This window comes from Aquila chrysaetos, chromosome 10, assembly GCF_900496995.4.
Source record: "Aquila chrysaetos chrysaetos chromosome 10, bAquChr1.4, whole genome shotgun sequence".
NCBI lineage: Eukaryota > Metazoa > Chordata > Aves > Accipitriformes > Accipitridae > Aquila > Aquila chrysaetos.
This window is the reverse complement of record NC_044013.1, coordinates 38,609,922-38,637,912: the sequence shown is the minus strand read 5'-3', so window position 1 is coordinate 38,637,912 and position 27,991 is coordinate 38,609,922. Positions and strand designations below refer to the sequence as shown.

The window sequence follows — 27,991 nt, the reverse complement described above, 5'->3', positions numbered from 1 at the left end:
CCGGCCGCCCAGCGTCCTCCTTGCAGCCCCGAACCCCCAAGGTCCCGTTGTAGGAAGAACGAGCCAAGCCAGGTGGACATCAAAATAGTTTTATACAGATTATTGGATCTCGGTATACAGGTAAAAAAAAAAAAAAACAACCCACACAGAAGGCCCCGCTGAGGGCAGAGCCAGGCTTCTCCTCACGCCGCCCCGTCCCGCTTCCAGGGAAAGGCGATTCAAGTCCCTTTTAAAAATGTACATTTGAAGGCACAGTGCACGGACCGACACGCTCCAGGGGCAAGCGCCCGCGGGGGACCGGCTCCTCGCCAGAAAGGGCACGGGCGCTCCCACGGGTGGACGGATGGACAGACAGACGGACTGAGAGGGAGGGGAAGCCGCTCCTGCCTTCCCCACACCGGCGACAAACAGGCCCAGCGCTTACTTGCTGCGGCACCGAGCACGGAGCGAGAGCCAGACACCCCACCTGGTCCTGCTGGGTTTGCAAAACATCTCAAATCCACTCACCTTAAAAATACGCACCTACTCCAAGCTAATTGCAAAATGCACTCTCAGGGGGAAAGGGCTGATTCCTAACGAGACTTATTGCTAGTGGGACAAAGCAAGGCCAGCTCAGTCCGTTACCTGCTGCCAGAGCAAACAAAGCCCAAACAGAGCCCTAAGAGCCATTTGCGAACTCAACTTTTATATAAAACCCCAGCTGCGGCTCTTGTTAAAGCCCTCAGAAGCAGGAAAAGTTCAGAGATGAGGCAGGGCTAACGCTATTGCGTGCTGCAGCCCATTACACGTGGCAACGGGTCACAGCCCAGGACCAAATCCCATCCCCTGCTCAGCACGATGAGCTGGGAGCGGGCGCAGAGATGGTCATGGCTCCTGCAGAACAGAGGCAACAAGAGCAGCTCTTTCACGCCACAGCCATGCGGGACAGAAGCACAGGGAAAGGCTCAGCCTCATCTCCCTGTTCCCAGCATACCTCCCCAGCCAGATCTTATCACATATTTCATGCAATATAATTCCCCGTGGAACAGGGAAGAAAGTATGCTGGTGTCTGTCCCTCCAGGGTGTTTATCCCTCCAGATAGCTGCACAAAATCAGCTGAGACGATGAGCATGACAGCATGCCCACAGGCACGTGGTTCTGGAAGGGCATTTACTGTACACAGAGGGGAGGAACAGCTCCTTCCCCAGGTGACATGGCCCAACAGCCTTCAGCGGGGAATCCACTGCACTGTTCCCCCAGAGGAGACCAGGTCAGAGCCCTGCAGAACAGACCCCATCATACATTTGGGTACAAACACCCCCCCATAGACACCACGTGCAGGTTTCACTAGTGGGCCTCCCCAGGCTCCTGCAGAACAGATGCCTAAGACGTTGCTGCACCAGGCTCCTGCACCCCAGAGCTTGGGTCAGTAGGGCAAAAATTAAAAGAGAAAATGAGCAGCAAGAAAATAAGTGCCTATTCCAACCCCAGCCTTCTGCCCAGAAAGCACAGGAATGTCAGAGATGCGTAAAGGCTTTGAAAATCAAACATTTCAGCCATTCTTCCCTTCTGGACATCCCTTCTGTTCCCCACAAATCCCACGTGTCTTAGGGATGCACGCTGAGGCTCCTCTTTCCAACTTCCTGCCAAGTGCTACAAAACAAAATTTGGCTGCTTTTCCCTTCTCCTTCAGCACAGCCATTCAGCCCTTCCTCATGCTCTGCACCCAGACCTCCGCAGCAGCGGACACAACTGCAGACACACAAGCAGGTGGAGCTCTTGCTACGTACTTCAGGGACGCTGTAGTAGCAGAACAGAGCCAAGCCAGCAGGCTAATCTGACGCCTACCATCACCAGAGCTTGATGAGAGAGCGTTTCCAAAGTGCTCTGATCACTAAATGGTATTAGGTGGATGATGGCAAATGGTACAGCTTTTCTTCAAAATTTAAGACTGAAGTTGGGCCATGGATACTCCCATGACCTCTCCCTGCTGCTGCAATAACGCTCAAATACAGTGGTCAGATTTCACTGTTTCCTCCTGAATAGTGGTGGACTTGAGCAAAACTGATCAGGTGAAGTCAGTAACTGATTGCTTTTCTACAGTATCCACCACAGTTTATCCATTTGCTTAGAACAACCTTCAGCTGCTCTTTCAGACACTGTGCTGTTGTAATGCTAACATGAGACCCCAAAGGCCAAGTCTACTACACAAACGAAAAGCAACCAGGGGTGATGGGGATAAAGTTTCTTTCTTCCCCAGAAGTCAGGAACAGCAGTACCGCAGAGCTGGCAAGCAACTGAACTTTATCAGAGTTCACTGAAGCTCTGACATTTGCTCCTTTCTCCAGCTCACATCAAGAATGGATATCATCTCCCCCAGCTTTCAGGATACGAAGTCGCTGCCTGGAACTAGCAACACAGTAGAGGTGCTCCACAACCGCTGCAGATCATAGCAGGCCACAGCATCTCATGGTGGGGAAAAGCTCCAAGGGACCAGCTGAGAACCAAGAGCTTTTTTTTTTTTTTTGGTCTTTTTCCAAGGGCTGCTCTGCAGAACATGGAGTGAAGTGAATCTGGCTTCCCCCAAGTAGAGAGTGGAAAACATGAAATCAAAACAGGTAGAGAAACTGCTTTGGAGTGTTGTAACTACAACTCCATGCAGGTCTTGGGGCACTTCCCCACCATCTGCTCACTGTGTTGAGATGCTGGGGAAGTGCTAGGAACTCTGCCGGCCACCCTGTTAAGTTGCCTTTCAAAAAACATCATGTGAACCTCCAGATCTTGACCCAAAATGTAACAAGCCATGTCCTTAGCCCGAACACAGCCTCCAACACCCACTGATTTGCATGTACATGGGAACAGAGCAAACAGTAGAGGGAAGCTGGGAGCTGCCACCCACACCTCTGGAGGACACATCCTGCAAGCTAATGTTTCAAAACTGAACCACAGGGATCGCCCCCCACCACAGGGTCTGGTCCATGGGAACCTCCTTTGCTGCCCAGGAGGTGTCAGTGTTTGCTGGAGTACAATGTTTCTTCTTCAGTGTCTGTTTCATCCTGGAATTCATGGCTCAGGAGGGACTTCTTTGAGCCAGTGGACATCATGCGGATTTCGTCCTCGTAATCGTCATGGTGCTGCCGGAGGCGGTGGAAGCCATCCTTGTGTCTGTTGGACTTGATTGAGCAGACACACCAGATGATACAGGCAGTGAGGACCAGAGCAGACATACTGGCACCTGCCAGAGAAAAGACATTGAAGTTAATGCCATGTTCCCCTACCCCAGAGGCTCCTAGGCTTGCCACCATCTCTCTTCCCTTCTACAGTCACAACCACTTTCCTCACTTCACTGTGACCCTACTTCTTCCTCCTAGGCCACGGAAGACACACCATGCAAGAGAGCTGCTCCCAGAGCAGGACTACAGTAGCTTTCTGTGCTTGCAATCTAGGATAGCATCACTGAGTTTCTCTGCAGACCACTGGGTATAAACTCTAGCCTCCCCAGCAGCTGCCACCTCAACAACAACAAAAAAATAATAAAATAAATCTCTTAATGCTTACCTGGTGCCACACCCCTCAAAGAAATCTTGGGGAAGAAGCAAGATCTCCCAGCTCTATGCACAAACATGCTCTCCCCATTCTAGGCATCTCAAAGTCCATTCTGGACCCTTCAGACCCCTGCAACACTCTCTAATTCCTTCTTCCCTCCTTCCCTCCCTCCGGCTAGCCCACCATCACCAGATCCAAGGGTTGTTGGACCAGTTTGCAAGGACAAGCACGTGTTCAGAAGGGAAAGCAGGAGATGGCTTAAGCCTGCAGGCTACTTTTCCAGTTCAGTGAAAAGAAGGGTCATTGTCAGCATGAACTTGTACAGAAAGCAAAGCTCAAAAGCTTTGATCAAAAGTGTCACTTTACCTGCAACAGTTACAACCAGCTCCCTTGGCAGACCAAATATCCTGTTTTCGGTATCAAATACAATGAACACAGAGCTGGGTGCATCATGACGTACGAAGACCTGCAGAAGAAAGATGTGAGAGCTCAGACTGTCTCAAAGCCTGCACCTCTGTTAGGTGTCCAGACAAGAGAGATACTTGCTGACCAGGGCAGGACCGGGCAGATGCCAAAGACAAGTGCAATGGAAAGAAAAGCTACTGCCCAAAACAACCCTGCTATGCTGGGAAATTCTTCCCTGTCCATTATATCAAGGCAGAAAACAGCTACCCTGGGCACATAATCAGCAGCTAAACACAGCCAATTAGGCAGACCCCAAACAGGGATGCCTTTATATGACAGGGAGTGGGGGGAAGATCTCAGATATGGACATTCACGTACCTTGACATGTTTCTGCTGGTACCCGTCGGCTATCGCATTGATGTTATGCAAACCTGGAGCCAACAGCACATGGAAATAGCCACCTTCTTTAGTATAGACCCTCAAGCCTTCATTAAGAACAATGGTAGCTTTAGAAATTGCCTTGCCACTCTTGTCTTGGACAAACCCATGGACTCCCTTATGAACCTGAAATAAAGCATTTCAAACACTTCACGCTCAGATCCAAGCACACAGCACATTTTTAACTAAAATAGGATCTAAACTTCCCCTCAAAATACAGCCCATTCTCCATCCTTGATCCCCATAATAAATAAAAGTGCACAATACTGCAAGGACTGCTTAGCCCACCGTGAGGCAACACAGCACAGATGTTTAACTCTCATGTCAATGCATTTCCTGGTCACTTGCTGCCTCTGTTCAATCCATTCCTCACACGGTCTAAACTATGACTGTCTGTAATTACACAGCACCAACAAAAACACAAAGACTCTCCATACCGCTCTCTTCCTCTCCCCCTCCCCACCCGGCCCACTACCTTCACTCCTTGCCAGAATTTCCTCCCACAGACTGTGGCTCACCTCCACAAGCATGCTAAGGAGAGATTTCCTGTGGTCTGCCCACAGGCCAGGAAGCTGTCCGGCACTCGGGAAGTAACAGCAGCTGGTATAAACAGTGATCTCAGGACAATGACCAAACGTAACACTGAAATCCTGCAAAAATCAAAACCACGGTTACAAGAGAAGAGGTGGTATTTAAAAAGCTTTGCAAAGTGCAGCTCGAGGTGGGGAAATTTTGCCCAGACATCAGAACAAATACGCTTTTTAATGCTTGTTTAGTAGAGCTGCAAAGCCTTGTGCTGTGATGAAGTACCTTCATACTTCCCAAGTGACTGTGCCATTCAGAGCCACGGATCACACCGCCAGGAATATTCTCATCTGTGAGAGCAAGAACACAGCTGTCAGACAGATCTGCTCCTAGCAGTGTCTAGTACAAGCTGACGGGGGGGCTAAAGGATTCAACCAAACATACCTGACTTATTTGGACAGCCTGGCTGGCCCAAATGCATCAGTGGATGGTTGTTTGCATACAGAGATGCCAAATGCTTCAGCGTTTCTTTGTTCTCCACTACAAAGGGAAAAGCGAGACTTAAGAGTGCAACTCCTATTCACTGGAGGGACAGATTCCCATTCTAGCCCCACAATCCTGTATTAAACAGTGACACACATTGTTTCAGGGGCATTCCAGATTTTGTTTAACACTGAGGGGTGGTATCAAAAGCAGACTTTATACTGGCTTATGGCAGAGGAAAGGTTGAAATACTGTTGTAGGAATAGAAATGGTAAGTGTTCTGATCCCTAGCTAAATCCTGTGAGGTTTTATAGCTTTACTTAACAGACTGGCTACTCCACACACAAAGGGCTGAACACAAAAGGAGGCTACAGAACACCAGCAGCGCAAAAAGCTCTTACACCATGCAGTCACATGAACTTCTGCAAAGATAGCCCGAGGGCAACTGTGCGTGCAAGGCCCTCAAGGAGTTAGTCATACCTGTCTGTGCTGGTTTATCATATGGGTAAGTGACAAGCAGAGATCCTCCATCTAGCGCAACAGAGAGGCTGAAATCCTGCTTCAATATCAAATTCTCTATGATGGCTTTGGTCTCGGGCTCTCGTGTCCCCGAGTACCGGGAGTAATTGCCTGTAAATCAGAACAACAAATAGAAAAGGGAATTGATAACAGTTTCCTCTGCTATTTGAGAGGCCAGCAGAAGTACATTCTTTGTTTATGTCTGAAATTAAGTCTGCTGCATGTATTAAAAGGTATTTGTTAGATCTCAGCAGATGCACCTGACAGATCAAATAAAGCACCTAGTCCACGCTACCCATGGGGGGAATTCATATGCAAAGCTAAACAAATGTGACACGTCACTATTTCCCAAGCTATTTACTTTTGTGATACAGAAGATATTTCATGTGTGTTTGCTCTCCTCAATGTCAAACAACGGACATTTTCTTAAGAAAGCATTTGGGATGATCCCAGCCAAACCCGGCCAGAGAGAACACTTTGTCCCCAGGAAGGGCTGGCATAGCACTGATACAGTGCTACGCATATAGCAGGCAGTTACATGGAAAACAGAAAAGCATGAAAAAAGGAGACTGTTTCTGGGGAGCACAAACAGAGGGTATTTTTCAGAAATCCAGGGCTGAAAGAAATCAATTAACAGGAAAAATACATTAGGTGTCATCCAACCTCCAGACTACTCCTAAAGAACTCTGCTTTGTCTTTTCCTTGCAAATCACCATCTGTAAAGGGGATCCAAGCTTTGGAAGCTTCCCAGCAGCTGTGCTGCCTGAGCTCCAGGGCAGGAGTACTGCTCTCTTTACAGGTAGACCCTGTAACCAACCAAATATACCCAATCCTAGAGCAGCTAGCAGGAGACTTCTACAGCAGCCTGCATCGCTACAGGGACACTACACATCACTTTGCTTTACTTGTGAAGTCTGTGTCCAGATCTCTGCCATGAGCATTAGTCTGGCCTATCTTCGATGTGCAGCCTCTCTCCTGCGCTATCTCACGTCCGTCTGGATTCAAGGAAGGCACAATCACAATCCGCGTTCGGTCAATCAGCTGAACAAAAGGAGAAGAAACAGTACGTAAAGTGCAATTAGTAAGGTTCATTCTCTGTACACCTCATTTGCCTAGGAACTGCAGTGAGAGGTTCCCACTCGCCCCACGGATCTCACAACACCTCCCCATTATGCACAGGATCACTGCAAGCCACAAGCCAGTGTTAACAAGGCAAGTCTCTCCCAATGAGCACTGTCTTCTCAGGATATAGCTGGAAGGCTCCAAGACAGTCCCTTGCATTGGCTCCTCACCTTTGTAACAGCAGTATTCTTCTTGTAGTTCATGCAAAGAAATTCTGCCAGCGCCAGGAGCAGCTCTGTACCAACGGGAGCGTTTCCGTGAATACCAGCAACAAAGCGGATCTTTGGCTCCTCAGGCTCAGACTGGTTGGGCTTGTTGGAGATTTCAAGGGACCAGAGCTGACGGAACTCAACACTCTGACCCAAACTGCCAAGAGATGAGAAACCAGAGCGTCAGCTCAGGAAGAGAGCACACCTCTAGCCTGACCTTAAGGAGAAATCCCGGTGTGGAAAGGAACTGCTGCCAACCTCCGTGAGGAGGCTGCAAAGACAAGTGACACACAAAACACAACCACATCATGAGAGATTTGCAGCAGCCCCGAACAGAAGTCACTGTGAACATCAGTTTGAACACAAGCATCTGTGTAAGATTATATCCAGGTCCAGATGTACAGGACACCCAAAGGTCCATATATATCTATATAGCCTATGACATCACGATAAATGTGGAACTGCTAAATGCCTCTGTGCTTCCAATATTGGGGGGGGGGGGGTTTGGTTTGGGTTTTTTTTTTTTTTCCTTCAGAGCATGATACATCTGGACATCAAACTAATTTATAAAGCACCCGGTGCAGAGGACAAAAGCAGGCCTATTTCCAGTAATGCAGAAGTTGTTGCTACAGTCATGCCATTAAGTTAGCAAACTGAATGCAAGCAAAGCAGGGAACACAATCAGGGCTGATGCAACTGGAAGGACAATAGAAGCTACAGATCAGAAAAGCAGCCTTGGCACCAGCAGGGACAGCACATGAGCATGTTGTGCCTGGTAACAACAAGCAAATGAGGTCCTGGGACAAAGAGATTTGTGCTTTCTGAAGCTGACAGAGGGTAAGCGCTACAGGTCACACAGAAAAGCAGAGGACTGCAGCAGCTGGCCTCCTGCAGGAGGGCAGAGGCCTTGGCTCAGGGCAAGCTAACTCCAACATGTCTCGCACTACTGAATTAAAACCTGAAGGCAGACCATCAAAACAGGCCATCTGAGATTTGTAAGTCAAATTTGATCACTTTTGCTGGGAACCCTTTAGCAGGGTGGATGTCAGAAAGGATTTGGAAAAGGGACGAAATAGAGACCATGGAACAGAGGTATTGGCAGAAACTTGGCATATCAATGCTGGGAATATTGCCAGTCCCAGGCACCCCTAGGGAACTGACGGCACCCTGGGTTTAAGTCAGTAAAATGACGTCTCAGGAAAAAGCACATGGATGCATTTGCAAGTCCCTGCAGATTATGGTCTGCCACCATGCCCTTACACACGGGGCTTCCTTGAACTTGGGGACCACAGGGAAGGGGAGGGACGAGCTCCCCATCTCTGCGCTGCGTTCATGGCTCATCATTTCACTACTTCCCTACCACAGGCTGCTGCTCAGGGAGGAGCTGAGCACTGCTGCTTTGAGTTTTTACCTGGTGAGATTTGTGATTTGTGGGTAGTTCAGATTGAGGCCTCGGAGGAACTCAGAGAGGTCCTTGTAAGGGCGGTATCGATAAGGAGAGACATCCCCTGAGGAGGTAAGCAGGAGGTGCTCCAGGCCATTCTCAGCAGAGAGATCTTTGATCAGGGTCTCAAACTCCTTCTCGCTGGGGTCGCTGGTGTCTGGGGTGTTCAAGACCGGCACCTTCCCCTCCTCCACTTTGATGTCTGTCCGTGAAAGAGTGAAGTTGACCTGCACCCCACCTTTGCTGCCAACTTCCACCGTCTTAGTCACTGGATCATACCTGCCCAGGGAAGAGAAGGCACAAGGAAACATCAAGCATTTGAGACCTCACACAACAAGCCATCCCCCTTCCTGACTAGACACTCACACAGGGCTGCTACTGCTCCCCAGCCAAAAGTGAGAAGCATAGAAATGAAGAGCAAGAACACTTCAAAGGGACATGGGAGTGGCAGGAGGACAGGCAGCAGCTCAGGGCCCAACATGGCGCTGAGCTGCTTTTGGCTCAGGTGTTGCAGGGTTACGTGGCAGACTAGCAGGACAACAAGTCAGGCTGCTTTAACACAGAGGTTTTGGCAGCAGTTGAAGTGATGAAGTCATTTCTGTGGGCAGCTGCCTGCAAGAGAATTTCCCCTAGAGACACTAAGTTATCAACTCCTTCCCCACACCACCTCCAAACAAGGAAATATTTGGATTGTACACCAGTGCCAGGTGAGCAGTCTTTGACACCAGGGTAGCATCACATTGCTAACTCTGCACAGGCCAGAGGGTAGGAGAAACACCCATGCCTACATCTGCCGTAGGCAGAGGCGATGGAACTACTCCTGACTGGGAAGTCAGTCGTGCAGCTGTTTGCTCCTTGTGCCGCGGCTTGCTCACCCTCGGGCAGACGCTGTGATTTTGTACGTCCCCTGGACCAAGAGGCGCCAGTAGTCTCCATCCTTGTACGTGGTCACCGGGTGGTTGATGTCGGCAACGCTGATGGTGGCGTTGAGAATGCCCCTTCCGTCCATCGCATCCAGCACAAATCCCCAGACGCCGCGGTGAACCTGTGCACAGACCCGGAGCCCTGCTGAGTGCCAGCCCTGGCTCTGCCTCCCACCCCACACATCGCTGCGGGAGCGCAGACACCCAGATCCCACCAGCTCCCAGCCCAGGAGGTTCAGCATTCTCAGAGGAGCAACGTGTTCCAAAGGGGTTCGTTAGACTCGCCAGCAGCTGGCGTGGACAAAGATCAATTGTTTGGCTCAGGGTGCCACCACAGCACTGTTTGCTCCACATCTTTGTTTTCATGCCCCAGATACGCAGCACTACCACCAGCCCTGGACTCAGATGGGAACAGCACTTAAAGACCAGTCCAGTAGTGGTAAATAACAAGGCCACACCTGCATCACCTGGCTGCTGTTTCCATACAGATTTCTGGTATGTTGAGAAGGAGTGGAGAGCAGTCGTCGAGACGGGTTCTGATGGGAATGATTTCTGTGGAGCAGGTACCCAGTCTAGCCAGGAAGCAGCACTCCCTTCAGCCTGCAGACTAGCCAGTTCATTCTGGCACATCTAATGTAAACCCCAGAGGCAGCTCACACAATTGCTTGGGGTCAAAGTGTCTCACCTGTTTCATGAACTGGAGGAGAGATCGACGATTCTGCTCCCAGTACTTTGGCAGCTCCTCAGCTTTTGGATATTTCACGCAGCCCAACTCAATGGTCACTTCAAAGCAGTTCGTATTTAAGTAATTCCAGTCTTGCATCCCACCTACAACAGGAACGTAAAAAAAGTTTTGACAAGGTCTCCTGAAGGCAATTGTACCAAAGCTCAAAAAAAAAAAAAAAAAAAAAAAAAAAAAATCAGATAGTAGAGAAAGATGAAATACAAACTACAGCATGCATTTTATAGCTGAAGAAAGAAGGCTTTTACGCAGGGCAACATTCAAGCTTCAAAGGGATGCCAAAATAGCAGACAAATAACCATCCTTCTTGTAAATACCTTTCATGCTAATATACTGCTGTAAAATTTTATGAAACCATTTTCCTAATAGCCAGAAAAACTACCCTATAAATTCCTTCCCCCAGGAATAACTTTATCTGGGTACACTATTTAAGAGGTTATAAAAGAAACCAAAGTCCCAGTAATCTGGGCTGACCAATGCAGAGTTTGCGACTGATCAGGCTACATTCTTTAAGTTGCACGTGCATTAACTTGGAGGTACACAATGCAAGAGACTTAGGGTCTACTTTACCTGGAACGTTGTACCACTGAGCCCCATTAGTGATGCCATGCGGGAAGTACTCAGTGGGGTACATATCCTTACAAGGGCTTCCCTGATACATCTTTGTATTTTCCTGAAAAAACAAGATACAACATGTGAAGCTGAGCCTGCACTCTACAGCCACTGGCACTTTTGTCCTAATGTTAGTCACACACTTGTGGTTACCAAACGCAGACATTCATGTAGACACGTGTTTGTATGGCTGCAACACAAACAGACTGCACTCACAGCCAGCCCTAACCCACGGACATCCTTGCTCTCCTCCCGGCCCGTGTACAGCATTTTGTACCACCGTTCAGTGTGTTGGCCCCTGTGCCTGCACAGAGCACTCCTCCTACAGCGCCTGCAGACAGAACATGCTGGACATCCACTCACGGAACAAGAGCTTCCCGCAGGACCCTTCTGCTGTGCCTGCAACACCAGGTGCTCACAGTACCTGCGCCCTCCTCTACCAGCCGCTCAGGAGATTCCCGACAGCATCAGGAGTTAACCCAGCAGGATGTGCCTGTTTTCCAGTTAGAGCTTTACCTTGGAGTAGGAAAGTGCCAGCTGCTGAAACACAGCGTCGTCTGGGGATTTACTGTATATGGCTATTCCTTGTTCATCATCATCAAAGGGGTAATTAACCACCAGAGAACCTGCAGGGGAAACAAGCTTTGACTCGTACTTGCATGCTTTCCAAGTCATCCCTCAGCCTAATACGGGAAGTTTTTCTTTTTCTCCAAAGAGTCTTCCGTTTCTCAAGACTCGGCATTAAAAAAAGTATTAAGCCAGTGGCTAGAAGAGACAACAAAAGCACAGGAAGAGATAAGACCGCACCCAGTTGGAAAGGTGAACCCAAGCCACGACACATCAAAGGTTTGGCTCCTACATGTGGGAGGGATGAGCACAGCCTCATAACGATCGTTTTCACGGAGGACGGAAAGCAAGGGGAGGAATTTCCTAGAACATGCATGGTGCTCTTGGCCCAACCGCTGTAGTTTTTCAGCCTTCTGGAGTTTACTGCGAGCACTGACAGATTATAACATCTTTGGCTTACTGAAGCTTTCTCTAAGCAAATTGTACTAATAGCACCGTGGAACCCCAGACACCATTGCTGCTGGAGAACTGCCAGCTCCCTTGTACCCACACACGGTACTTCTGAACTACAAAATTAAACATGCTAGCACAAGGCAACCACCTGCGAGTTACCACAGCTACAAGCTTGCAGACAAACTGTCTGGGGAATAAGCTGTAATACAGAGACTTAATTTAGATCACTCCAAAAAGATAATTAAATTACAGCAAATTTCATAGTTCTGCCATGCGATTCAAGGCAGGGAACCCTCAGGATTACAATGTGTTCCCTTCACTTTATAAATACTATGAAGCCTTTAACAGCCGCAGCACTATATCACATTCCCAGACCCAGCTGCTGAGCAACCGCTGACAAGAGAGTCCATCCCCATCTCCCAGCGGGCAGGGTGCTAGCTACTCCCCAATCCATGTGCTCCCTTCAGAGAAGTGGTTGGGATCCTCCCAGCAGCCTCTTCAACTCCCTACAAATGTGCTTGGGGACACGGTTTTCACCCTCTGTTTCTGGCTTCTGATCCATCTTCCAGCAGCATGAACAAAAGGGTTGATTTACTCTTTGTGTAGGCCCTTTGCAAATGGCCTTACCTCCATTGCAGGAACCTGGCTGCCTTTGCCCCTGCCATTTCACAGCCATGCCAAGGGCAGAGAGCTCTCTGCAAGAGGTCCAGTTCACGCCTAGAACACTACAGAGATGCCCCTGCAAACTCCCATCCCTCGAACCTCAGCGCAAAGGAAGGAGCTCGATTTGGCTGCCGTACCTCCGTGCAGGTTTGCCGAGAGCACAAATGGGTAATTCTTTAACCAGGTCATGACAGCGCGAGTTTCTGGCTGCAGAGGGTCTGCCACATGGAAGAACTGATCTGGGAAGTTCCGGTTCAGGTCATAGTTCTTGCTGTTGTTTCTGCCAACGGTACCTCCTCTGTCTCCTGAAAATTAAACACATGTTCAAGCTTGCACCCTATGCAAGCACCCACTTCAGTGCAGAGGCTTCATCCTCTTACTACAGAGCTTACAGTTATCAATTCACAGAAAACAGCAGAGAGCACAACAGTGCTGGCTCCCTACACCCCAGAGTGATGGGACCCCCACGCTCTCCTTCAGCGACAGGCCTGCTCTGCGCACAGAGGCATCCGGGGGCCCTTTCAGCAGGTGTTTGCACAGGCTCTCAGCGCCAGCCAGACCACAGCGAGCAGAAAGGCAGCGAACCGTGAACAATCCCAGCAGCCGGATGTCACGACCGCAGAAACCTCAGAGCTCACCTTCTGAAACCAGCCGGACAAGTTCTTTGTTAAACCCAAGCAGAGCTCTGCTTCCAGAAAATCATTCTGGACCGACTCTGTCCTGCCAATCTGCAAGAGCCATGCAGTTTTAAAGACCTCCTTGAAGGATGTTTTTGCCAATTTCAACATCACGATAAAAGTCTATATTATCCTTGGACAAGTGCTCTGCAGACAGCCTGGCTCCCGCATCACATGTTACTAAGAGCATGGACCAAAGCACAGCAAGTATGAGCTGTGTCAAAGGAATGTCTTTTTTTAAAAGAAGCCTTGGGATAGCCACAAACCATAAGGGGACCCAAACAGGGGTAACATATAGCCCTGCCGAAGCATAAGAGCTCTCTCCAACAGCTTCAAGCATCAGTCGGCTGCCCACATCCTACAGTGCAGGGTCCACCCACTCATCCCACGGCACACACCAAGTCCCTTCCCAGCCTCCCTGTGCGGAGAGCACTTCTGCTCCAGCAAGGCTTCCAGATTTCTCAGAGAGGTACCATGAACCCAAAGGATTGTTCTCAGAGCTAGAAACCCCACAGATGTTTCAACACAGACAGCAATACCTTCCTGGGACTTCTCATAGCCATCAGGGTTCATGGATGGCATAATGTGGATCCGTGTGCTCTGGACCAGGTCTGTCACTTCAGGATCCGTGCCAAAGTTCTTGCAGAGGTACTCGATGAGGTTCAGGAGCAGCTCTCGCCCCACAACTTCATTCCCATGCATGTTACCGATGTACTTGAACTCCGGCTCACCTGAATACATAAGGCCACACCAAAGCGACAATTATAACCACTTATATTAAAGCTTGGAGACATCTCACCACCCTGAGCATTGCACTCTCAGGCCTTTCTGCAGGGCCAGAGGGCATTTGAAGTCCTTCATCTAAAATTTACCCTTCTGCTTCCACAACACCAAAAAGGACAAACATTGTTTCAGGGAAGCCGCTTGGTCCTTCTGTCCCCGGAGCTCCACAACCAGCGCAGATGTCCCCAGCAATGCACTTTAACTCACACTAGTGCCGCCCACTGCACCTGGTCTTTTTAGAAAGGATACTGCAAGGAGCAGCTCAGTGTCTCTTCAGACAGTTGCCAGCTCTACGCTCCTTTTCGCTCTGCCCACAGTCTCCCAAAGCAAAGGGTCTGGCACTAGTGCCTCGCTTAAAAGGATTTCCCACGTTACCTGCTTCATGGATGCCAGGGTTGTCAGAGATCTCCATTACGTAGAGCTCCCGCAGCTCCACCGACTTGCCCACGGAGTAGAGTCGAGTTATGTTGGGGTACTCGTTGGCGTACCGCCGCAGAAAGATCTCCATGTCTGAGAAGTGATGGTGGCGGAAGTCCACAGGTTGGACGGGTTGATGGAGAGAGGTTGGGCTTGGGGCCTCTGCCTGCACCGGGGTGGGGGTGATGGTAGAGACAGGAGCAGGCGTTGCTGTGAACTGCGTGACGTTAAGAGCTGCTGGCATTACAGTTGGCTGCAAGGAGAAATCCACTTCTGTGGCAGCTCCCTCCTTCACCTCGATGTTCTCTCTGGTCACTGGTGTGTAACTGTGAAAAACACAGCTGGCTTCAGGAAGGAGGCTCTGCAGAACAGAGGCAAAAACCCCCTGCAGCCTCTCCACCATTCCAGCCTACTCCTCCCAGCCTGAACGCACTGGCATATTAACGACTACGTGAGATTCACCAGCGAACAAGCTGACGGGACTCATCCCGCTGCCACCGGACCCAACTACACTGCTGTCCTTGCTGTGTCAGAGGCACAAGTTCCTGTTTACAGACTCACCGGGGAAGAAGCCACAGGCGTATCACAGGGCTAGCCTAGGGGCAAGCTACGCATTCACACCCAGCCTTGAGACAACACAAACTCTTACTGGGGCAACCCTGCTCCACTTTCTCCCTTTGCCCAAAAAGTAAGATGCAAGTTGATACAAGCAATCAAACAAAGGTGACAGAAATGCTGTGCACCCAACAGCACCCCGCTGCAGCAGGGCATGGGGTGAACAAACAGCTGCAGTTCTAAGCTGGAGTCCTTTAGCGCTGCAGCTTCCAGCCAAGCCCCTTAAATACACAAGATGCTTTGGGGGAAGAAATCAAGTGAAGGAACACGAGCAGTTGGCAGTGTGCATGCAGGCTGCCACAGAGACATTACCCCATTACAACTGCGGTCACGTTGTAGGTCCCAGGCACAAGCAGTCGGTGGTAATCACCAAATTTGCCTGCTGTGATGTTATGAGCAATACCGGCAACAACAATGATCGCGTTCTCCAGGCCAGCTCCAGTGACTGCATCCCTGACAAAGCCTTTCACACCAATGTGGACCTGAGGAAAACAATGCAAGAGCCTGGCTGAAGACAGGCAACATCAGGAGAACCGTGTCCTCACCCAGCAATACCCCCCTGCTCTTCCCCAAATGCAGCAGAGCAGGACAGCTGCCAGGCAAAGACATTCAAGGGCCCATGATTCAGACAGTGCTTGGCCAGATGGCAAGGACAGGAATCCAAGCATGCACTGAGAAGGCAGCAAGATCTCAGAATTGATCCTCCCTAACAAACGCTCTAATTCATCAACACGGGCACACAACAATATGAACATAGCTGGGTTACACGCCATACTGAGGGACAAAAGGCAGCTGCCTCCCTTTCCAGCCTAAACTGTCACCTACTCAACTCATACACTGGACATCTGGAGACAGCCTGGCAGAGGATTCTGCAAGCCAAGGTCTCAGCAGTGTTGGTGCTTTTGAACATCACTGGAGATTCACAGCAGTGAGGCTTTACAGATACTCTGCATTACTTAGTGAGATCCGCACTGACCAATCCCTCTAACACAACCCCACAAGACCCCTCTCAGCAGAGCTCTGCTATCGTGGAGGATGTGGGAACTGTGGCAGAACCACAGAGATACACAGCAGCTTTGTAGCCACCAATCTCTGCACAGCAACTGCTGCAAACAAAGCCACAAGAGCAACTGAACACAGTGCGCTCAGCCCACCACGGACACGTGGGTTTCACAGCTGCTGTCCCCATGCCCCGTCCCAGCCCACGCTACCTTCTCAATGAAAGCAAGGAGAGAGTCCCGGTTGTTCTCCCACTCCTGCTGAAGCTCAGAGGTCGGTGGATATTTGCAGCAGGACAGCTCCAACGTGATCTCAAAGCAGTTGGCCCACACATAGTTGTAATCCTGCATCCCACCTAAGAAAATGAGGCAGAGACATGTCCCAAGAGCAACGCACAGACATCCCGCCATGGGACGCACTTTTTCCTTGTCCTTCAGCGCCCCACAGCATCTCACCATGACGCTGCCCTAGCTCCAGAGTGAACAACCTAAGGAGGAAAGTCAGATCAGATCATTGTGAGAGCCTGTGCTGGGGAAGATTGAGCTCCATTTCTCCCAATAACCAGCATGCTGGCCATTCAAATCAGCCACAGACAGTTCAAAGATGACAGTCCCTTCAGTCTCACTGCTCTGTCAGCTGAACTCAGCAGCATAGCACTTGGAAATTCATATGGGTTCACTCTACTGTGAAGACATTTTCCAGACACTACAAATCCAGTATGCCAGGGCAGGCACACCAAGGTTTGAACGCTACTGCTGCCAAGTCCTTCACTATGTGTTCTAAGGTACCTTTAGATTTGTGAGGTCTTCCTGCAAGAGAAGTTACTCCACCCAAATAAGCTTCAGGCCTCTGATACAAAAGAACACACCAGACTATCAACCCAGGAGGTGGCAGCTCGAATCTGCATGCAGAAATCAGTTTCAAGGACCACACAGCTCTTCTACCAAAAAACTCTTAGCAAAACTCCAGATGAGAAGAATGCTTCCCCTTCTCTACTTCCTCAGCTGCTCTTTTCCTCCAACTCCTTATCTGAAGGTCTCCATTTACTTGATATTTAGAGCAGCTCTAGCAGAAAGCCTGACAAGGTCTGACGTGGTGACAGCATGCAGTGAACTGCAGCAAGTCACCTTCAGGAAACTCTCCTCTTGATTTGGGAGGGCAGTGATGCCTCCCTCACCACCGAGGACTCCCGTGACCCCGCAGCAGCCAGGTCCTGCAACTGGCTCAGGCCTCTCTCACCAGTGAGAAACTCCAACTGGGAAAATTGCTCTTGTCTTTGAGACCTCCAGCCAAGTCACCAGCCTCCTCCCACATTTCTTCTTTAAGGCAACACACTCAAATCAATTTAAGGATGTTGCAGCACCTGGGGACAGCTGGCTAGCTTAGTGTTAAACCAGCACCAGAAAACAGGAGTGCGTTTCCCAGTATTAAGCTCATCTTGCTATTCTTGCCCTTCAGAGAAACCACAGGCACTGCTATGAATTGAAAAGGTCACCTTGTTCCAGCAAGTGTCCTGACCCCATTTGCTGAAGTTTACGTTCAACCCTCAGCAAGCAAACCTGTTTCTCAAACAAGAATGAATCACGTACCAGCAGGACTTGAGGTCCGTAGGTATCAACACTCATGATCAGGAGCTCAGAATTCAGCATGCTGCTGAAGGCTGCAAATGTTCAGCCCTCTAAACATTCATGGGAGCTTTCAACAGTAAAAAGGACATTCCAAAAACACCACAAGTCTGTGAAACAGGTTTCAGAGTCAAATCCCACCACATGACTGTAGCCAGATGTCATGGCCACATGAGAGGATCGTTCCCACCACCACCACCACCACCAAATCAGGCAGTTGTTTCAGCACAGAAAACACACCACGCTAAGTTTTATGCGTACTGATGATATCTTCTGGGTACACAACCTTATTCAGTTACAATCCAGGCAGACTGGCACGCCATGGCCTTGGCTACCACTTCCTAGACAGCTCCATCCCAACCTGCACAGCAGCGCCTGGGACCGCTCAGCCCAGAGACCTCTGTGCACCGACTGAATGACTCCCACCGGCTTCAGCGGGACCCAGGGGCGCAGGCAGTGGGTCTCTTCCAGATGAGTTGAGGAAGTCAAACTGGTTCTCAGAAGCCCATCTGTCACGGAACAGCTATACATTTCCTCTGCAGGAGACAGATGCAAACTTCAGGAGGAACGAAAGCAGAAGACAGCCTGTGGCATGTGTCATGGCACCAGCCTGCAGGACCCCAGCAGGCAAGTCTGTAAGAAATGCATACTTTGAGCTCCCAGCCTTTGCTTTGCCCACCAAAGTGCTACATTAGTGCTATGCTAATAAACCTCACCGGCTTTGTCTGAGCAGTTTTCTAGTCATTCACAAGCTCCTTCACAAGCGAGGGAACCTCCAGGGTGCTGGCCAATTAACCAGCCAGAATGGATCAATACCACGGTGCAAATGCACTACCTGGCATTTGCAGAGGCTGTGTTAATGCACGGCCCGGAAAAGCTATCAGCAGCACTCTACCCAGCAGAGGAGACTTATAATAAACGTGGTGGCTGTAAGCATTCACTGTCCCAAAAGGTCAGGGACTGCATCTCTGAATTCAATAGCCCCACTGCACTCAGGTAAAGCAGAGATGGACTGACAGCATAAAGTAGGATTTAGAAGAACAGACCTCTGGGAAGATGTGCGGGACGGTACCACAACAAAGATGTCCCAGTTCCTCTCAATTCTTCTGGGAGCCTGCTGCTAAGGGAACACAAAACTTTTATTGTAACAAATCAAACGTCACTTGCTGCCAGAAAAAGCATTGCAGCTTGTGCATGGGCTGAGATCAAAACAGGAAAGAGACTTTTCTGTCCAGCACAAGGGGCCAAAAAGTGTTGGAGGACTTTAAAACTCTCAAATTCGGTTCAAGAGGTTAGAGGAACAAGGCCTGCGAATCTGATATGTAGTTCTATTCAGCTCCTGTTACCAGGCTCCAAAAAGTAACCCACAGCAGGCTGCTCTCTCGCCAGTAAACACCATGCAGAGTGAAACAATTTGCCAGCCTATAACCATCTGTTCATAGCAGGACGCTAATGCATTTGAAAACATCCATACGTAAACCAGAGACATTATGAAGCATATTTAGTGCTTCATCTGCCATTCAAGCAAATTTAGGACAGATGCTCACCCATAATAGAGCAGCAACGGACTAAATTAGAGCTTGCTACATCAATTTCGCTAAAACTGTCTCTTCGAGAAAGTAGTCCATTGCATGCTTGAAAATTTGGATTGTATCGGCTGCACATATTTGGCCTTCACATGGCCCGGCTGAAGAGCAGGACAGTTATTTTTACAGCATATGGAATGACTTATTTTTCCACATACCATCTGCACAGTCTCTCCTGGCTACGCAGAAGATCTGGAGGTGTAAAGAGAAACCTGTACACAGCCCACCATTAGCAGAGCACTACATTCATGGAGCAGAGCAGAAAAAGCACACCCAAGGCAGAGGACTGTCAAAATTGCAATGCTTCTACTCCACCTATCTGTTTGGGTAATATCTAGGATAACTTGCTGGATTTATTCCAGCATTTTTTAATCACAGGGTGTCTTTTAGCCCACACTCCATAAAGCTTCAGCCTCCCAGTGAAGCATCATACCTATTTTACCGGTGAGGAAAGCAAAGCAAAAGCAAGCAGCTTACAGTCACAGCAAGTGACTGCTCTCTCCTGTTCTGTCCCACTCCTTGAGCATCAGGACTGCACTTCAGGGAAGGATCCCAGACCTCTTGCAGCACAAGTGCCGCAGAGTTCACGCTGACAAGCACGCCTCTGCTCCCTGCCAAGCTCAAACCAGGCAGCCAAGTAGGAGAATGCAGCTCTCTAGAGTCAAGCCCGTGGATCCAGATACCATAAATACACCCTGTGCCAAGAGAAGCCTTCCAGGCCAGCCAGGAAGCACTCTATTTTCAAACTGCTCTATGCAGAAACCTCTCTAACTCCAGGTCTCGCTGGAACAGACATTAGGAGATAAGAGACTTGCATCTAAGTTAAAGCAGAGAAATAGTCGTGTCTGCTCTGCAGAGAGAGCAGATGGCACAAAGCAAGCTAGAGACATGATTAAATACGTGGCACAGGTCACTTACTCTGTGGACAGAACCAATTGTCTCGTAGCATGAGACCGGGTGAGCACCAGCACCAAACAGGCAGAGGAATGTTTTGGTCTATTAGTCTGCAATCATTAAAACTCAGAGGAGGTGAGGTCTGAGACTCCAATTCCAGCAGCTGCATCACACAGCCCAGAGCAGCACAGCCCTGCAGCCTTCTCGGGGCTCTCTCAAAGAGGAGGGCAGGGTCTTCCCAAGAGCTGCACCATCACAGCACCACCCAGCAGCTCACACTAGATGTGAAAAAAGGCATCACACCCTCGAACCATCAAGCCAATACTTTTCTCAAGAAGAAAGAAAGAATTGCAATAAGAATTTTATGAAAACACGTACAAACGCATAAGGGCAGCTAATTGTGCATATCCCAGAAAGACATGGCTGAAAACTTCTACGAGAGCTCACGCTGTGCAACTGCCTTCTGCCATGCCCAGGAAACAGAGGCCACCACAGTGATGCCATAAGCACCCACTGTTCTCAGCACTCATTTTAACTGCTCCGAGTTTGACGCCACTAAAAGCTGTTCAGAAGCTCAGTGTGGCTAGTAACCACAGTCAAAACAACCTAGTAAGCACACCTGTAACCTAAATCGACTTTCAACCTGAGAAGTGCCTTCTGGTAGACACCAGAAGCACCTCAAACACTTGGACATCAGAGAGTCAAACTAGCAAGGAAAATAACTCTTAGGAAGGGACTGCAAATAACAACACGACCTTCCAAGGCTGCCCACAAAGTACCCTATCGAACGTTACGTTGAATTCAGTTTCTGAACTGGGCTCTTCACAAAATAAAGGCAAGCACGTTCCTCCCACAGACTAAGACTTAAGCGGTTTCTCAACCGCTTTCCAAGCATCATCTGGACCATACACCCGACCAGACTTGCATGCATTTACTTGATCTGAACCAGCCTCTTGGTAGTTAAAACCCCCAGAGGTTAAAAAGGAAGGAAGAGTAAGAGCATGTAAAACAGAGATAGCCTCTAAAAAGCAACCCAGTTACAAACGTGCTTATCTATAGCAGCTGGAATGCAAAAGCCGAATTCAGCTGCCTGGCAGAGAGCCATCTTTCTCTGTGCACACTTGACCTTAACAATTACTCCAATGGTTTGTACTTGCCACCTCGGTTTGACTCGCATAAGAGGTTGTTTGCAAACTCAAATGAAAGTTAATGGGGTCTGGCACCAGCATAAACCTGAACTGGTAACTTCGGGACAATGAATCCCATAGCAGTTTGCTTTCCAGCATGTTTGATTTCACATGATAAAACGTGGCAGGAAAATTTCCACCTGTTGAGACTTTATGTTCTCATTTCTTTGTTTTTCCTGGCTTTAGTTCACTTGGAGCCTGCAGTCTCTCCTGGCACAACCTGATCCGGAGGCCAGAAGTGTGTGCCCTGCATCGTTCACAGAACTCTGTGCTCTGGTTATCTCCAGAGCTCAGCCCAGGGAGCTCCTGCAGAGTACTGGGATTTCCCCAGCCTCATTTTACCACACATTTAAATTCTGCAATCACTGGGAAAGGCCTCCTGATCCGAGTATGAGCCTCAGCAGTCCCTGGCACGGAGCTGAGCGAATCAGATGACTCAATACAGCCATCGTGGTGGTTTTGCTACTTCTGTCACACACTGCCTACAACTGACTCCCCTTTGCCTGCTCTTCATCCACCACTAAAAATAAATGTTAACACCTACAATCCCTGATGGGACACAGTAACTTCACACAACATCAAAATACACATGTACTGGCCTCTGCGGTATCTGTTAGCTCACCCGTGCTCTCCCCTGGATCTCAGCTCCCGTGGGTTACACTTTACATGAACTCCTCAGCCTGGGACGTGCTCCGAGGGCTGCCATCACCCTCCACGTGTGCATCTTTAACAGCAACGAGAGGTAAATTACTGCTTAGGGGAGAGACCACACAGGTGCCCAGCAGCTCCTGTCTTCAACCTCAGTAATGCTCCATTCTGAGAGTTAGTGTCGGTACACCCTCCCTATAATCTCTGCCCGTGAATTGCCTACAGCCATCAGCGCTGAGCCCGAGACTGCGGCTTGTCACAGCGAAAGAGTTTATTTCTGCAGAGGCTGAATGCTGGAGGCTATTGGACATAATATAGGCCACAGCAATGGCAGCACAGAGCAAACTGGTCTCAGTTCACACCTTGCCATTTCCTGTGAAAGTAGGTGAAACCTCTGCTCTGCTCACTGGCAAGACAAAGGCAGCCTCAAAGAATCACACACCAGTGCCACAGCCACTAGCCAGGTGTCTCACATCCTAGCACGAGGATGAAGAAGTTAACCCTGCAGTGAAAAACGCTGCTCACTGCGGGCAGGGGAACACAAGCCCAAAGCTCTGGAACCACCCTCCCTTCAGAGAACGCCCATCCCACTTCATTACAAGGGCAGAAAACATTAGAGCTGCCGATAACAAACTTCCCGGCTGAGGTATTTGCTGGTAACGACCGTCACCAGAACAAGGCGGCACAGATCATCCAGGATATCCTGTTCCCTCATAAGCAAATTCACCAGACTACATAAACCTTTCTCCTGCTGGACTTTTCACAGCAGCAGAGTGAACCTTGAGCCAGCAAACACCAGGGCTGGTGTGCTCAACAGGGTGGAGGGAAGCAGACAGGTGCTAGAGAAAGAGATAAAACTGCATCTTATTTGAACATGACATCTTATTTGATCAGTGAAATCCTGGGGAATGATTCAGCCACCGCTGAGATCAAGACCTCCTCTTCCAGCACAGAGGTGATGTGTTCAGGCCCAATAAAAGATCCCTCTCCCTCCTTCCCAAGCAAGGTGGATGCGGGGTTAAGATAGGAGTCGTCTTTCCAAAACATAGGCTTCAGAGCTACCGTCTTAGTAGAATTTGTTAAGCTGTAAGCTCTGAAGGATAAACAACATTCAATGTCACTGCTTGCTCAGCACTACCACCTTCATCCCTCAGCCCTAGCATGAGGGAAAGCAGAGCAGTCCAGGCGCAGCAAAGCAATGCAACTTCTTCAGATCATTTATGCAAATTTTTTTGTTGTGTCCTCACCACAGAAGTTCCTGCATGGTCTGGCGAGGGCACGGTTGTACAACATCCGCTGAGGGGGCATGGCAATGGTGTAACTTCTTCTAATGACATGACCAAGATTTCTCTTTCTGCCAGCCCACAGAGCCTTTTCCACAAGAGCATCTCGTCACAAAAACTGTCATTTAAATCCCATTTACAGCAAAACCAACACACACAGAGCAGCCCACCACGTGGCTGAGCCAGGCCAGCCACCTCCACACAAGCAGAGTGTGCACCAGGAGATAATTTGCTTATGTTCAGATCACCTCCAACGCAGCTGCCTAATGGAGTGATCAGGAGCTCTCCTAGAAGCCCCAGCAAACTGAATTTCAGATCCCTTCTACATCCTGCCACACTGGTCGATGAGAACAGGCTCTGCTGGTTGTCACCCTCTGCACAGGTCTAACAGCAGAGCAGTTTATGGAAAAGCTGCCTACCCCACTTCCAGCCAGAGCAGCTAGCTTAGCCCAGACCACACATTTAAGTTTTACGTAGTTTTACAGCAGGCTATTCTATAATCATTTACAAAATTACAAGTTTGGAGGTTAAAAAAAACATCACTGAATACTGGCATTGGTTTAATACCTTTAATACTCCATCTAGAGACCTTATGACAGTTCACTTGGCAAACAAAGCCTCCCACAAGCAGGATAACTCTCCAGCATCTAACAGGGTCAGGAAGAATTCTCCAGTTTGCTGCGATCTCTTCCCTATGAACATCTCCCAAGCTGTGATTCATCAAGCACTTACTGGTGTGCCCGTGATGCCACCTCCCTTCATTTCAAGCTGCTAGAACACATTCAAAGTTAAAAATATCACTTCACCCACCGTCCTTTCCTCTGTGATAATCACCACTGGTTTGGATGTCAGTTCTCAGCAGGAGCAAGAAACTCTTTCTACAAGACACTCTGTTAGGTGAGCTAGCAGTTAGAGCGATTCACCAGCACAGCTTACCTTCTACATCATACCACTGGGCACCGTTTGTGATACCATCTTGGAAGGTTTCTCCCTCCTCGCCAGGGCAATTGGGTTTGCCAGTTCTCATGATGGGGTGATGTGACGCGTAAGCTTTTGCCAAATATTTGAACACTTCGTCATCAGCTGATTTACTGTAGACTCCTGTGGGCTTATGTGTGGGAGAGTCATCATAGGGATAGCTTGCAACCACTGAGCCACCATGAAGATTGCCAGAGAGCAGAAACCTGGGGTTGGGAAGGAGAAGAAGAAAAAGAAGAAAGAGTCATACTGGAACAATTTCAACAGGAAGACGGCTACAGCTGCCCAACCAGTTATTCTGCTGCCTTCCCACCCAAACTGTGTTCTCAAGAGCCTCCAAACTCTATTTGGGATCAACGAGGCAAAACGCGCCCACTGGACAAGGTGCCCAGCAGTAACACCACTTTGGAGGAGGAAGCGATCAGACCCTGCTCCATCAGCCCTGTGCAGGGAGAACGCCTGTAGAGCTGCTGCTACACCAAGGTTACATTAACAGATATGTGCTCGTCCAACACTGAGTCAGCTACTGCTGGACAAAAAGATACACGGTCCTGGGAGATGTATCCCCTCATATTAACGGCAGCCTCCAACACAGCAAGCAGGATTGTCAGAGGGTCTGAGCAGTGTCCGAGTGGGAGCACGTTGGAGACGTCAGCAGATGTTTGCAATAAACCAACTCTCAGGACTGGTTTATTCACTCCCCAAACTGACATCTGGCATTACTGGAGATGAAACAAGTTTCTTGCTGCAGCCTAAGACAGAGCCCTCAAACTCCATGACAGACAAGCAGTGCCCTGCACATAAAGCGATGTACACGGCTCTTTGTCAAGCTTTGAGCAACGCCTGGTAGGTACAACAGAACTGACTTGCACAAAAAAACCCTGGATGTGTGACAGAGCCGTTAAAATCCCAAGTCAGAAAATATAGCATGGCATGACCTGTATCACACTTTAATTCCATCACGGGCAGCATAAGCATTTCAATGAATCCCAAAGGTAATTGTCTCTGCTCTTTCTCTTTCCACCAAATACAGCACTGAGGGAAAAAGAGCTCTCCTACTCATTCGGTCAAATGGGATTTAGTTTCTGAGCAGAGGTAACGTGACCAATACCTTTGCCTTGCTTAAAATAGTGCACATGAATTGCAATACACGCGCTCTCTCTTTTTTTAATCAAACAGTTCTGTTTACCCATTCATTTTTCTATCAGTAGTTATGTTAGTCTAACAATTGTACCAGCATTAACTGGTGCTGCCAGGCAGAGAGATGCACAAAGCACCGTGTTCTTCCTGTTTCACCCTGGCTTACATGCAAATCCCACCTCAAACACTCGAGCAAAAAAAAAAAAAAAAGCCCAAGGTATTTTCAAAATTATATTAAGAATGCACATTAGTTTCCCTAGTAACTAATTTTGAGTTGAACCAAGTCTGGAGGGATTTTAGTGCAAACTGCTGCATCAGAGCTGTCCTAAAGGATCCTTAGGACAAGCAATTACTGGCGCAGTTAATGAAATTCCTCTAGAGCAATAATCCCCACGGGCACCGCCATCCACCAAGTTTTAATAAAGATAGTTTGTCCACGCAAATTTTGTTCCCTAAAACTGAGCAAACATTATATAACGCTAAACGTTGTGTGTGTTGATTGGATCCAACCAAGAACCCTACAGTGCACTGCGGCCGTCAGCCAGCCCCTCTCCGTTTCTCTCTCTATCCCCGTTTTGGGAAGAGGGCCACAGTTTGTTTCAGTGCATTGCTCGTATCTGATCAGACTTTGCATTCTGGCTTTCTCTGCCCAACTTCACACGGTTGGTTGCGCTGACCTTAGTGGTTTGGACCTTCCACAGTTCTCTAAAGAAGAGCACACAGCAAATGAAGAGACAGTGCCCAGTCTGGCCACTGCGCTTTCTGGGGCTGCCCCGGGCCCCAAACCGGAGCTGGGCTTCAAAGGTGCCACCTCCCCTCCCGGACTGCCCCGCTCCGGGCACAGAAGCTTCCCACCATCCACCCCCTTGGAAGGCGAGAGCCTAACGGGTCAGCGTGGGCGCTTAAGGCTCAGCCCTGCACGCTTCGACAGGAGGACAGACGGGGAAGAGGGCTGCAGGAACAGGGCCTGTATTTGGAAACGCTACTGCACAGAGCACTATTGCTAAATCCAGGGAATTTTCCATAAAACACAAAGACGGGGGGAAGCCCTGCTTGACACAACTCTCTGTTAACGTGTTTGTACACAGACCGGCTACGGACTTAACCCCAAATATTTTAAGCATCCCACAGCTCATGGCGAAAGCCTTATCGGCCCCAACAGCAAGACCCGCAGACAGGCTCAAGACGAAGTGGATGAGAAATTTCCAGCTTGCGGGCTCCTGGAGAAGGGAGACACGCGGATGACCACAGAGTCCGGGAAGGCCTGGCCACGTGGAGGGCACGGGCTGCGCCCAGCGGGGCTAGCGTGGCTCCTCGGCAGGTGCACGGCAAACCGCGGCCACCGAACCGATCTCCCGCACACGCTACCCAGTACGAGGGTTAGCCGGGTCGCTGGGCGCAGGATTGGCCCCAGCTGCCGTAAAGGGCCAACCCAGTGCAGGAGGCAGGCCGGGGAGAAACAGGTGGAGAAACGGCTTGGGGTTTTTTCTTCCCCCCGGCAAGCCCTGCTAGGAAGCGCTGGGAAAGGCTGAAAGCAGGCTGAAGCCCCCAGGGAGCGGAGCCGAGGGTCTCGGGCCGGGGGTGGGGGATCCGGTCCGGTCCGCACTCACTTGTTGCGGCGCATCCAGCCGATGAGGGCTCGCACCTCGGGCACGGGCTCCAGGTCGGGTTCGGCGGCCCCGAACTGGTCGGGGAAGCTGCGGTTGAGGTCGCGGCCGCGGCTGTTCTCCCGGCCGCCCTCCGCTCCGCCGCCGCCGCCGCAGTCGCCCTCGCGGGCGCGCTCGAAGCCGTCGGGGTTGAGGCTGGGCAGCAGGTAGAGGTCGGTGGTGTTGAGCAGGCGGCCGATGCGCTCCTCGCCGCCGGCCCAGCCCCGCACCAGCTCCTGGGCCAGGCGGAGCAGCAGCGGCCGCGCCAGCGGCTCGTCCCCGTGCATGTTCCCCACCAGCTTCACCTGCGGCCGGCCGGGCAGGGCCGAACCGCCGGGCTCCTCGCCGGCCCGTTCCGGTCCCAGCCCCGCCGTCAGGCGCAGCACCCACAGCTGCCGTCCCTCCACCGACTGGCCGATGCTGAAGAGCCGCGCCAGGCCCGGGGGGGCCGCGGCCGCCAGCGCCCGCAGCGCCTCGCCCAGCTCGGCCGAGTGCAGGTACCGCAGCGCCTCGCCGGGCGCCGCCGCCTCCGCTTTCTTGATGTGGGCGGCGCGGGCCGGGCCCAGGAGCAAGGCGCAGAGGAGCAGGAGCGGCGGCAGCCCCCGGCCGAGCAGCCCCCGCGCCGCGCTCGCCATGGCCCCGCCGCACGCCCGGCCTCGCCGCTCCGCGGAGCCGCCGGGCAGCGGGAGGAGGAGGAGGCGGTGGCGGCTCGCCCCGCCCACGGGCGGGCCCTCCTTCCGCCACCCGCCAATGAGCGGCGGGGGAGGGGGGAGGAGCCGCTAGGGCGAGGCGGTGAGGGGCCAATGAGATGCGGTAGGGAGCGCTGCGTCACGATGCGGTGGGGCGCCGGGGAGCGCTGCGGCGCCCCCTGCGGGCCGCGCCG

The 27,991-nt window shown here is 50.4% G+C and overlaps 1 protein-coding gene across 1 annotated transcript; it reads right to left on the bottom strand.

Moving 5' to 3' along the window:
* Positions 1-73: 73 nt before the first annotated feature.
* Positions 74-27,800, bottom strand: CPD (carboxypeptidase D). Its single transcript, XM_030028259.2, has 21 exons — positions 27,073-27,800; positions 24,281-24,528; positions 16,334-16,476; positions 15,435-15,604; positions 14,466-14,833; positions 13,847-14,038; positions 12,768-12,935; positions 11,464-11,573; positions 10,906-11,008; positions 10,279-10,421; positions 9,546-9,715; positions 8,638-8,949; positions 7,188-7,383; positions 6,801-6,936; positions 5,857-6,006; positions 5,338-5,433; positions 5,179-5,243; positions 4,887-5,018; positions 4,309-4,494; positions 3,892-3,991; positions 74-3,214 (listed from the first exon to the last, which is right to left on the bottom strand). The coding sequence occupies exons 1-21, from the start codon at positions 27,741-27,743 to the stop codon at positions 2,988-2,990; spliced, it is 4,086 nt and encodes a 1,361-aa protein (XP_029884119.1). The 5' UTR covers positions 27,744-27,800; the 3' UTR covers positions 74-2,987.
* Positions 27,801-27,991: the final 191 nt, after the last annotated feature.